Source organism: Eumetopias jubatus, unplaced genomic scaffold, assembly GCF_037043125.1.
Source record: "Eumetopias jubatus isolate StellerSeaLion01/CBP00866 unplaced genomic scaffold, mEumJub1_p1.0 scaffold_6, whole genome shotgun sequence".
NCBI lineage: Eukaryota > Metazoa > Chordata > Mammalia > Carnivora > Otariidae > Eumetopias > Eumetopias jubatus.
Window position 1 is genome coordinate 113106814 of NW_028274812.1, and position 13275 is coordinate 113120088.

A 13275-nucleotide genomic window follows, 5' to 3' on the forward strand; every position below is an offset into this window, starting at 1 on the left:
ATGTGCCAGGTACCATCCAGGTGCTAGAATTACTGCAGCAAACAAAACTCACAAAAATCCCTGCCCCATGGAGTGCACACATTCTAGAAATAATAATAGAAATAGTAAAACAAAATTCGTGATTCTTTTTTTCTGTGGTACCGTAAAGAAAATGCAAGGTTTGGGACAGGATAGACAGTGATGAGAGTCATTATGCTTTTCCTAGCAAAATGGATCTAAGAGCAGTACTGACTTCCTCTAAAAAGCCAGACCATTTTTACCCCTTTATAACATTTCTTTAACTGAGCCTCAGTTTCTTCCTCTGTAAAATGCTATTTGACCAGGGATCATGGAGAAGTTTACCTGACGTAATAGGTAAGGAAGCACTTGATACAGTGATTAGTGTAAAGTATATAAGAAATTCATTTTATTCTCCCCAAAGGCCATTCCTATTGAGTGGCAGAACCTTGCATATGAATCGAGTTGCCCTTTTGATCCACTCTCCTCCTCTGTCCCTTCCTTCTGGGATCTTCTTCCACTTCTGCTCCACGTGGCAAATGCTGCTCGTCCCTCGGAATCCTTCCCAGTCTCCCCAACAGAGCTGACCCTCCTCCTCCCTGTTTCCTGGCACTGGACACATGCCTGCCTTACGGCAAATAGCAGCTTTCATTGTTACTGTTCACGTTTTTTCTCCTTCACTGGACTTTCAATTCTTTAAGGGCAAGGATCAAAGCTTTAATCTTCTTGTTCAAGTTTATAGCTCGGTCACATGCCAACCACAGTGCCTAAGAGAAATAAATATTGGTGGAGAGAATAAATAAATATTATCTCATTAGCTTTCAGTCTCTCTTGTGCTTCAACGGCTCTAACTCCTTCTAATGGGGGCCAGAGCTTGCCGTATGAGAAAGCTGTTTTCTAAATCCTGAGAGGTGAAGACAACTCTTCAGTAGGCTTCCAGGCCCTATTTTGCCTCTCTGCCTTCAGATGATGGGCATCATCAGCCACCGCACCTTGGCCTCCCTGAGCAGACATGGGGGACGCTAGCTGCCAGAATTATAGCCCTCACATATTAATGTCCACTCACCTGAGCTCCCCACCATCAGAGAACTCCAATTCCAGAATGCTTTCTCCATCGTCCCTGGAGGAAAGCTGATCCCGTGTTCCCAATGATACGCCCACAGCACTGCAAGACCCCAAGCGTGTCTTAAAGCACCGAAAGTATTAAGTGCTTCCCAGTGTAACTTTCTGTCTCATAACATGCACTTCACTGAATTTTAAGTCTTGGAAAATTGGTGACTCCTATATACTTGTGATACAGTGCTGGCCCCACATGTCAAGATCCTCTGGAAAGTGATAGCAAACTATCTTCCTGGGCTTATCTCCTCTGTGCACCCCATGTCCTTTCTGTTCCCACTACCCAGGCCCCTCCGCACCTCAGGGAAGATGCAGCGGGGTTTTCAGTAGATTCTAAGTTCTTCCAGGACCGACTGCTGTAACAGTGCCGTGGGCGCTGAGAAGCCTCAGCACGGCTGTTCCACCCAGCTGTCAATTCGGACTGTCGGCTCTAAAAGAAAGCAGAGCCTGGGAGAGAAAAGGCCGTGAACCCAACTCCTTCACTGCAACTTTTCGAACAGCCCTCTCCCAGCCCCCCATCCCTGCCCCTGCCTTCTCATCACCTCCTCTGTGGGAGGCAATTTGGGGGATCCCCCAGGCAGGTTCCCAGGTGGTCTCCGTGGAGCTCTCCTCATCCCCCACTCTGTTCCAGAGAGATTCACTCCCTCTACCCTCTGTTGCTGTTTCATTGGCAGTGAAAAGCACACATTGTCAGAATTGGGCACAGACCAGGGGTGGGGGGTAAGGTATGGTGTGAGTCCCTTGGCTCCTGGTGGGCTCTGCTGGATGAAAAGTGTCCCCCGGTTAATGTGTCTCATGCAGCAGAACTCATCTTTCTGAGTCTCGCACAAACCCATTCCCAGGCCAACCCGGTTCTGGAGTGTGCAGGGCAGATGTGGAGACAAAACCGAGACATGCCCATTTGCTTCTGATTGGAAAAGGGTGGGGCGTCTTGTGTGCCTCACCATTCAGACATTTTTCATGGTGCTATTTTTATCAACGGTAATCATTAAATTGGTGTCAGATGGGCTGGTCCAGTTCCTCACCCCGAGGCCTGGTGATGAGACTCAGCGGGTTTTTTCCAGGCAAGAGGAGATGTGGTATGTGGCCCATATGAATACATCTCCGGAACCTGGGGCCTCACAGGCGAACCCCTCTCGCCCTGGATCATGTTCGTGTGGCAGTTAGAGCAAGACTCATTGTCACTCCTGGTTCGTTCCTGACCTGATTGATTTAACACACATCTTTTGAGCACCTTCTAAATGCCAGACATTGAACAAGACACTAGGGATTCACAAAAATGTAATCTCTACCTCCTAGAAACATGCCTGTCACCAGAAAGGATTGTCATGTGAAGTGACAATGTCTACTGGGCTGTGCGTGTTACAGATGCATTGATAGAGGATCATTGACTGCGGAGGGAGGATTCGTGCTGCCTGGGCCTCAGGGAACGCTTCTCAGGGTTGGTGACACTCAGCCAGGGCTTCAAAGATAAGTAGAATTAATTGGATGAAAACATGAGGAAAAGGAACCAATGCTTTTAAAAGAGGCATAAAAAAACAACTCCGTAGATTCACCCAAAATCCAGTTGTGAATTCAGCTGTTGCCTAGGGAGTCCCAGGCACACACTTGCATTGAGCCTCGCTCTGGGAGGCTGGGAGGAAGAGGGCTGCGGTACAGAAATACCACCTGCTCACTCTGCTGTCCCTGGCCGTTCTGACTCTGGGTTCCAGAATTTGGCCCCCGAGCAGGGCCCAGCAGTGGGGCTTGGCACATAGTGATGATAGTGACCCAGGATGTTGGATTTAGACGTGAACTAGGAGCTGCCATCACAACCTGCTCATGGATCTTTCAATGGAGAACCTAACCTCGGAGTAAGCACCGAGGCCCCTCCCTAGACACAGGAAACAAGGATGAGTCGTTATATGGAGACTAAGAGTAGAATTTTCTAGGTTCTGTATCTTTCAGCCTGGATTGTACCTCTTTTAACTAAATGCCTGGAAATCCAGCATGAAATTTAACAGAAAACCAAAACGGGGCATAACAGGAAAACGGGGAGAACTGTAGCACTGAATGATGGCAGAAAGTGCATTTGCAGATGTCCTCGGCAATCCGGGGCCTGGAGCTCTGGTTCTCATTTGCTCCGACTAGACATTCCAAACTCCACCCCCCACCCCCACAAGTCACATGCCTGCGCAGCCCCAGCCCTGCAGGGTGCAGGGTGTCACTGGAAGGGCCTCCTCGCTGGGTCGGTGGCCAGCTGGAAGAGCCCAGGGCCACCTTGTCTGGTCAGGAGCCTCTCGGCTGTGAGCCTCTTGGAGCCAGGGCTGGCTTTGTGGTCTGCCTAAAGTGACAGTGAAATTAATGGGATCCTGATGCTGTGACTGAGGCCATTTCCCCATGTCTCCAAACAGGGATGAGAGAAGAAATGTCATTAGGACGACAAGAGGCTTTTGAAATCTTCAAGAGAGACCACGCTGACAGCATCACCATCGAAGACAACAAACAGATTTTGAAGCAGAGGTAAGGCTGGTTCACAGGGCCACTGGTTCCCCGACGCTTAGCCTGGCCAGTCTCAAGGAAACTCGCTACTCCGTTGTCCCTAATCTGTTTGACCTAACTTCTAAAAGAAAGGCCCGATGTGTATTTAGTTTCACAATGAATTATGTCCAGCCCGGTGGGACTTTCCTACGTGGGAACCTCCTCATCCCAGCACTGCTGGGGTCCGCAGTGTCAGGGCGGGGTCTGTCACTGACAGCACCAACTTTGTCCCCAGTTCTCACCTGTTACACTAATTCCCGTCTGCCTGTGACTCTATCCATATCACACTGTTCCAGGGGCCAGGGAAAAAAGTCTGTAGATCAAATTGTCATCTTAGAACTCTAGCTGCTGCAGCCCACGCTTCCCACTCAAAGAGAGTATACGTGCACTCAGCTTGTGACCCAGAGGCCTCTGGTGTGTTCTCCAGCCAGAAGCAGAGCGGGCAGCAGCGTCTGCTGACATATTGTCAACCTGGTCTCTGAACCCTTTAGGGAAAAAACTTCGTTTCAGCTCATCTGCGGTTTAGATGCATAGCCGCAAACTGTGGCAAACAGAAAGACTGCCAGGTGCATGAGTCTAGAGTTCAGAAGAGAGAGTTCTAGTCTGTGAACTCTTATACTGAGTCACACGTGACTCTGGATCTTAGCACACACACAAACAAACATTTGGAAATTTTCAAAACCAATTCGTTGAATTAAAATGAGATCCAGGTTTGAGAGTCATATGCTTATAAACGCTTCAAGGAAGCTTAAGGAGTGGCTGAGCTCAGGAAAACAGGTGGAGACACAAGGGTCTAGAGGGTAGAACCAGGGGGAAAGCTCTGAAGGGCAGGGAGGGCAGAGAAGAGGCTGTGAGGGAGGCTGAGAAAAAGCAGAGAGAGAAGCAGGGGAGACCCAGGAGAACATATTATCTTGAAAACCAAGAGGGGAGGCAGCTCCAAGAAGCATGTTATGAGTGGTGTCTGACACTAGAAAGAAAGAAGCAGGGGAGACTGGACGGAGCACACCGAGCGAGCCGGCGACTACAGACCACGGGGCGGAGGGCTGGGAGTGAGGGAGCACATGAGAAGGAGCTGAGCAAAGGGAGCACGTGTGAACATGTATTCAAAAAGTCTGTGATAGATGACAAACATTCGAAGGAGGGAAAACGGAGGCCTAAGGAGAAGGGAGGTTTGTTTCAGAACGGGAGAGAAGTAGCCAACATTGCAGGCCATGGAAGCAAACCCCTGGAGAGAGAGGCAGACAGACAGACAGACCACGGGAAGAACTGATGCAGCAAGGCCTCAGGGAGAAGGTCTGGGGAGGGAGGGCATCAAAGATCCCGGTGAGGTGATCCTGGAGAGAAAAATGAGGTAGACACTGCCTCCGATGCCCTTGGCAGTGAAGGGAGGAAGGTAAGATGGCCTCTATTTTGTCCGTGGAAGTTGAAGTGGAGTAAGAGTCGGGAGGTAGCAGACGTGGTGGCAGAGGTTTCATACAGATGTCACAGGGAACAGGAAAGAAGGCAGAGCTGGAAAAAGAAAAGGAAAGGCAAGCAGCACTGAGGGCCCAGCTTGACTGGCCTTCTCGCTGTGGTGGCATGTGAGTGGGGGTCTCAGATCACTTTAGGAATCCTGCGATGGTGGGAGGGGTGTAGCCGGGAGCAGTCATTCGGGCGCCATGCTGCCCCCCTTAGTTGGAGGAAGTACATGTGGACCCCGCGGCCCAGTGTTTCCGCTTCTGGGTCTGTCTCCCAGGAAGCTCTCGAGTGGGCTCTGAAGGGGAAGTATGAGAGGATGTTTGCCGCAGCTCAGTTTGTGGCTGAGGAGAGCTGGAAGCCTGGGTGTCCATCACCAAGGAAGCAGAGAGGTAAAATCTTGGGGAAGCTAACCATGAAGTCAGGAGCAATGGATGAATGTACACACACCAGCACGGACAGCACTAAGAACACAATTCATGGAAATTATAAAGAGATGCACACAAAACAAACAAAAATAGCCAAACATAAAGATAGATTATCACATACTTTAACCATAAGAATGGTTACCTGTGTGAGGGAGAAGAATGAGAGCAGGACAGGGGTGTATGAATGAATAAATGAATAAAACAAGGGCTAGGGGAAAAAATAAAGTGCCTCTAGTGAAAGCTGAGGACCCTCCCCCTGGAAAAATGGACATATGTGCATCCACACAAATTTTAGCAAGTGAATCCTGGGGTTTCTCAAACCTTCTAATGCATATTCACAGTAAGCCATGAGTTTCTGGGATAGTCAGCTGGATGTGTTAGAGCAGAACATCTGTCTGTCTGAAGATAAGCATGTCACACTTGCTGCCTCATCCAATACGAACTTCTAAGGGGCCCTCAGCCTTCTCACCCAAGGCTTCAGAGCTTCCACCAGGGCCTGACGACTCCGGCTTCATATTAAAATGACCCATGGAGCTTGTAAAACCTTCGGACACTGGGCCTGACCCCTCAGATACTCTAATTTAATTAGGTAGGAGCTAAGCATCCATTTGTTTAAAGATTCCAACATGAAACCAGGTTTGAAAACCACTGGCTAAACAGTGTCCAGAGTCCCTGAGATCCAGAACCTCTGAGGTAGGATCCCCAAACTCTACAGGCTAAACCAATTACCAAGGGATTCTTTTGTGCACATGAGTTTAAGAACCACTAGCTTAGGAAGAATTCTATTTTTTTAAGAGTTTATTTATTTAATTTGAGAGAGAGAGAGAGAGAGAACATGAGTGGGGGAGGGGGACAGAGGGAGAGGGAGAAGCAGACTCCCCGCTGAGCAGGGACCCTGACTTGGGGCTCGATTTCCGGATCCCAGGATCATGACCTGAGCCAAAGGCAGACGCTTAACCAACTGAGCCACCCAGGTGCCCCAAGAATTACTCTGGAATTGGTATGGTTCCTGGTTCTGGTTTATACTCGAGTTTAGGTCTGTTTCCAGTGGGAGGGTGGGTTGGGATGGCAGGGCTGAAGATGTGGTCTTTCAAAGCCTCTTAATACAAAGCTCACTTAACTCTAGTACAGTAGGGTTCTGACAGCCCTGTGACAAATGTGCTTTTGGGCTGAAACACATCCAATCACATGGGATGGGCTGGTAATACTGGTGGTCCCATCTTGCTGTGGCCATAGAACAAGGGAATTAATGAAACTTGCACAAAGCTTTCCTCTGAAAAGGGCTTTTCCCAGCAGTAAATCAATCTTTTTAAATCAAATGAAAAGCCAAGAGACCAGCCCACATTTTTTAAAAAATGTCTGCATCTGTTTAATGTTACTGTAATAACAATCATTAAAGGAATATTTGGTACTGGGGAGTGTAACCCAGGATCTACCCCTTTCTCGGGATTGGAGCTTTTGTTTGCATTCATGGAGAGTATTCAATTACTAGGTATTACATGCTCATAACTCCTTGAGGCAGAAGACTAAGAGAAAATGTTTTTCTGTGAAAACAAATAACTAAAGCACTGCTCCTACAGCAGACATCAAAATAGGGTCCCACAGGTGCCAGTGGGGGTGACTTCCATGCTGCCCTTATCTCAAGAAGCAGTCTGCAGTAACCCCGATCCCCTCCAAGCATTTGCTGCCTGTCCCCCTGGTGACCGGAAGCACCATGTGGCCCATCTGCAGAAGGGCTGGTCCTAGGAATGCAGACATGAACCTCAGGATTTTAGTCAGGATGGCACTAAACGCCTGTTCCTCACTCAGCTCCCAGGAGACTACTTCCTCTGAGAAAGTCTCACCCTCTGGAAGCCCCCAGCAATGAGGCCCCAGTGTCCTGGCCCACCATTCATTCCCAACTTTTCACATCATATCACTCTACCATCTGCGTTTCCAATTTTGGGACATCATGTTGGCAAAGTTCACAAAAGAGGGGCTTGGGACTCACAGGAGCCTGGGGGCAGCTCAGCCTCTCTAGCCCATGGCAAGAAGGTTCTAAGCCCAAATGAAGGAACCATCGATGGCCCCAGATCCCTCCTGACCACTCAGTTCCCCCAGAGTACAAGAGTTGACCTGGAGCCGTGGGACAGATAGGTCCATCAGTGGCTCACATGTGCACATCCGAAAAAAAGATTTTCTTCCCCATCTTACCTGGACCCTAGCCCCTAGTCTGGAGGAGATTTGCTACCTGTCTGTGACAAGAAAAACAGGATGTTGGCACATTAATAGGGTGTTTACCCTTTGCTGAACTAGAGCACGTAAGCCAATTCTTAAGCTGGATTTTTATAGTGGAAGACAACTACAATTCAAAATCTACATTCAAATCAGGGATGACTCAGCCTTGTAGTATATAATAATATGAAGAGAGGTTGGAGACCCCATGTTTGGCAAAGACCAGTGCTCAGGTACCACACAGCTAACTTTCTTCTGTGGCAGGTCTTTGATGCAAAGGGAGTCCCTCTGTCACAGAGTTTCATTAAATAACAAAAGAAGAAATAAATAGATTAACTGCAGTTTGAAACAAAGGCAATGATAATGAGAACTCAATCAAGAAAAGCACCCCCTCGGGCACCTGGGTGGCTCAGTTGGTTAAGCGACTGCCTTCAGCTCAGGTCATGATCCTGGAGTCCCGGGATCGAGTCCCACATCGGGCTCCCTGCTCAGAGGGGAGTCTGCTTCTCCCTCTGACCTTTCTCTCTCTCTCATTCTCTCTCTCAAATAAATAAATAAAATCTTTAAAAAAAAAAAAAGAAAGAAAGAAAGAAAGAAAAGCGCCCCTTCACTCGGTTGGATCCTTCAGACACAGAATAGAATGGCAATCTAAAACCAACAGGAAAACTGGACCGAGGCTGGAGAACAATCTCGTGGCACCATCTGGAAATAACATCCCTGACAAATAGAAGTTCCCTGGTCCCTATTAGACTCTGATTTTAACCTTTATTATTTTTCCATTTGTTTTCTGTATTTACACCTTGTTCCCTGAACTAGAATTATGAACTCTTGAGAGCTGAGATTAGATTAGTATCTTCCCAGCCTCCCCACAGTTTTTAACACAGTGCTGGCCACAAAAATAGTACTCAAAAATATTTCTTTGGCTTGAGAATGACACTTTGAAATTGACTTCGAGAAGTCTTAGCAGCCAAGCAAACTGCTCAAGACCTACTTCCTAGAAGCAGGCTTCTCGAGACAGGGAAGGAACAGAACAGGACACGGGAGGGGGCAGCCATCTTGATGGGAAACAAGATGGAATAGAAAAGAAGTATTGGTATTAAAGAAAAGGCTAAGGGAAATGAAAGGTGGATCTTCCTGGCAATATAACAGAGAGAGCTAAGGTGCCATGTCAGGGATAGGTCTCCAAAGGAAGGAAATGGCATAGATGCAGGCCTACTCTTCCTCTCTGATAGGAAGAGTATTGCATGTTCACTCTGTAAATAATCAACATATTAAGTTAATTGCTGTAGACAAGAGGAACCCCTTGCCCTCCAAGGACATATTTGCCCCACTGGCCTGAAGAAACCACCCCAGCTGACGTGACAGGGAATAGACCCAGAGGCTCTTGGAGACTGAGTGGCTTATGAACATCAGCTCCTCCCCTTAGCCCATAGGTTAAAGCAGCTGCTGCCCCTGGTCCCCAGCAAATTGCCTGTGGTTCTAACTTCCCTGGGGCAGAGCCAGGTGTCATGCTTCCTCAGCTGCTCCCCCAGTGGTGATATATCTCTGCCTGACCCACACCAAGGGCTGGATGGGATTCTCCCAGGAGCTGCAGGTCTGGAATTTACATGAGATTCTACCTCAACTCCCATCCCTTTCATTGCCCCTGAAGATTGAGAAACTCAGCAACTGTCTTAGGTGTCCTTGACCACAGACTTGCAAGGATCCCTCCTCTGACCCCTTGGTTTGCTGAGAGGATGATAGCCATCATTCCTGTCTGTAGTTGCTGCTTCCAACATGCAATCCCACATCACAGTCCATCACCCAAGTGGGTCCCTACACTGCCAGGCAGTGGTCATGGTTTAGGTACAAAGGACGTTTGTGTGCACGTACTTCCCACATCAACCCAACCCTGAGAGGTATCTCATCCTAATCTTACAAATGAGGACTCTAAGATTCAGCGGGGCATTCAAGTCCAAGTCTCTGCACCCCAGGGAGTGCTGCCCACCACGTGCTCCCTCACGCTCTGCTGCTTATACACTACAGGTAGGTATAGAATGCTCACCAAGTGCGTGCCCCGGTCTAAGCTCCAGGGATAGTTGTGTGAATTAAATAGATGTGGTCACTCTCGTCAGGGCACTTACGATGTTGAGAAAGGGGACAAAACAAATCAGCAGGCAGTTCCCACATGGTGTACCATGATGACAGATGTTCAGAGTTCTATGGAACACATGGGGTTGCAGACCTGCCCAGCCCTACAGAGGAAGAGACCTCTCTGCTGCAACTGCAGGGTTAGGTAGAAATTAGCCAGATGAAGAAAAACTTTCCAAGCAAAGGGAACAGCCCCAAGGTGAGCCAGTGTGACACTTGATGGTACTGAGGCCAATGTGGGGTGTGAGAAAAGATTCTGGAGAAGTCCACACCAGCCACAGCATGAAGAGTTTAGTTAGCCCTGTTAAGGAATTTGGATTTTGTTCTGTGGTCCCTGGGGAGCCCTTGAAGAGTTTTAAGCCGGAGAATAATAAGATCAGGTTTGCATTTAAGAAGGTTTGCTGGCTTCATGGGAAATGGCCTGAAGGCAGGTAGCAAGAATTCGGGGAGCTATGCAAGCCATTGTCACTTTGAGGTGATGGGGTGATGGGACTGCTCCTTCTCTGAGGAATGAAGGAACGAAGCCAGGTGGAATGCTGTGAGAATTAGGGAGGACCAGGACGGGGAATGGATGCGGTGAGTGAAGATGCTAATGGAGGGAGGGGCGGGAGTACATAGGTGAGTGTCTGTCCTGGGCAGTGAGATGAGGAAAGGAAAAAGGAAGGGGAGGGGCATTCGGAAGGGTGGGAGGTGATCAGTTCCTCAGATGGATTTGTCAGGAAATAAAGCGGGACTGGGAGGGAGATCTGGGAGCTATCTATGGGTCTGACAAGTGAAGGCACTGGCGTGATGGGGTGCCCAGGGAGAGGGTCACGACAAAACCCTGGCAATTTGCAGCATCTAAGGAACAGCTGAGGAAGAGGAGACTGAGAAGGAGCAGTCAGGGCGAGAGATGGCTGAGGTGACGCGGAAGCCAAGAAGGAGAAGGGTTTGCACTCTGCGGATAGTGTGCAGCGCGGCACCGTGGCTGCTGTGGGATCAGTGAAGGCTGGGTGTCACAGGAAGCCAGGCTTATGAAAGAGCAGCCAAAGGACCGCATTACTTCTCCCTTCCAAGCCCAGGCCTTGCCCTGAGGTAGAGATTTTTCTGTGCAGCGCACAGAGCCACCTGCCAGCCCCCACATTGGAAATACCCCCAGCAACGCTGCGCTTCCCAAAATGAGCCATGCAGCGAACGACTTCCCAGAGAGGAATGCCTTGGTGCCAGGAGGAGAGCCTCGGGGGTGCACAGGTTAAGTCACAGAGCCTTCTCCCTGGCCCTGCCCAAGGTGCAGCCTTTCCCCCAGTGAGCAGCAGCTGAGGATGTTGTCCAGAGGAGCCATGAGCCCTGGCGAAAGTCAGCACAGGTTCAACTGCCTTGGGGTTCCCTGAGGCACATCATTAATGGGAATGTGCCTCTTTCAGGTCGGGAAGGAGTCATCACGAGTCTCCCCTTCCTGATGATCAGAACTTAGTCTGGGGCCGGAGCAAGGGGAAGCAGAGGGGCTGAGGGAGACGTGGGCTGGGCAGGTACGGAGATGCAGGTGGGTGAGGATGAACGTGGCAGAAATGGGGGTCACCTTCTTTCTCATCTCTCCTGCCTCCCCTGCACTCTCCCCCCTTTCTCCTCGGGACTGAGCTTTCTTAGTCCAGAGTTTGTCTTGACAACTGGAGATCAGGAACACATGTGGGTGGGGTGGCCTGGAGCAGGGACAACTGCAGAGTGAAGGGAAAATGGTCTCATGCGGACAGGACAGCCCTCAGCCCACACCTCTTCAGTGGGAAAGTCCATTTTAGCTTGGCGCTGCGCTGCAGAGGAGAGACTGGAACAGCTGGTGGCTTCCCCCACTGGGTCTGCCAGCCCTGGCAGGGCGGCTCTTTGGAGTGGGTTCATCACAGCACGAAGCAGCTCCCTCTGCCATGCCCTCCAGGACATGTGGGGGCACCGCCGAGGCTGGGGGGGGGGCTCCAGCCCCAGCCCAGGCCCCCCACTGGGGCTTCTCTGAACAGCTGCTGTGAAGACTGCCTGTTCTACTTCGCTATCTTCCCCTTTTCTTTCTCTATTCTGGTTTCCTCCATTCAGCAGCTCTGCAGCCTTTCTCTCATATCTTCTTTATTCTCAAGAATCCAAATGGGTGAGTGAACTCTGCAAGAACAGGCATTAAGAGGAGTCGTTCACCGAGCAATGAAGGATTGTCAAGCCCTGTGGAGTCCTAGGGGCTGGGGATGGACACAGGCAACAATCAGACAGTTATAGTCCCCTCGCTTGGCAGAACTTACAGAATGAAAATAGCCCTCATCTTCTGAGTGGCCTGGACCACCCCTTAGATGCCACCTGCCCCACAGGCAAAGGCCAGTGTGAGCCCACAGAGCCCAGCACAGAGACTTACCTGAATGTCTGCTGAACCAAATTCAGTCTGAATGGCATCAAATGGGACTGCATTTCTCTCCCAAAGGTGACAGGCCCTAGCTGAAGAGAGCACATCCATAAATCTGTCACAAGCCTGAACACCCTAATAAGGGAGCTGGGGTGGAGTTCCAAGAAACCTAACAGTGAGAGGAAATTTAGTCCCCTTCTTTGGAAACTTCCCATCTACAGTCACAGGCCAAGCAGCCAGACTCGGAAAATAGCGGTGACATAATTCACACTTCTCCTCCATCAAGCACAGGCCCGGCCGTCACAGCATTCTGGCCTCTGCCCACGTTGTTCCCCTGCCTGGAATGCCCTCCTCTTCCCACCTCCTCTAACAAAATCCTACACCACTAAAGAGCTTAGAGACAAAAGAACATGATACCTGGGATTTACTGGGATCCAGAAAGATTTGGGGGGCTGGGGAGGGAACACGGAGAGAGGCGATCATTAAAATCAAATTGGCCCGGTGTTGATAGTTAATGAAGCATGATGGTGGGTAGAGTTTTCTAACATGTCCTATGCATCCATAAAAGCCAGGTCAATCCTACCTTGTACATGAAGCTTTCCTGCCTACTCTCCACTCATGGACAGGCCCCTCCCTAGTCATACTCCAGTGGCTTAGCCACAGTTATCCATGGTAGCACAATGATTTGCTGTAGCCATTTATTATGGATTTGTTTCATAGCTTTTTGGTTGCCCTTTAAATTCCATGGCAGAGAGGAGAAGGGAAAGACTGACATTTCTTTTTTTTTTTTTCTCATTAAACTTTTGTTTTAATGGGTCTCAAAATTCTGTGACAGATTTTTGGTCAAGTTGTTTCCATTAAAAAGTACTGATTTTAAAAACTAATAACTTAAAACTGCCACACACACACAAAAAAAACATGGTCCACAAAACATTCTCCTTTCCTTCTGAAGGTTTTATAATGCATTGTTATCATTAACCAGTCTTTTACTATTAAACTTAAATGGCCAATTGACACAAACAGTTCTGAGACCGTTCTTCCACCACTGATGAAGACTGG

At 49.2% G+C, this 13275-nt stretch overlaps 1 protein-coding gene across 2 annotated transcripts in view; it reads left to right on the forward strand.

The window, feature by feature from the left end:
• KIF6 (kinesin family member 6) overlaps positions 1–13275 on the forward strand; it is a 440420-nt gene that overhangs the window by 338995 nt on the left and 88150 nt on the right. For both annotated transcript variants that reach the window (XM_028120400.2, XM_088024363.1), the window contains exon 14: positions 3507–3615. In XM_028120400.2, coding sequence (XP_027976201.2) covers positions 3507–3615 — 109 coding nt within the window. The remainder of the gene's footprint in view (positions 1–3506; positions 3616–13275) is intronic.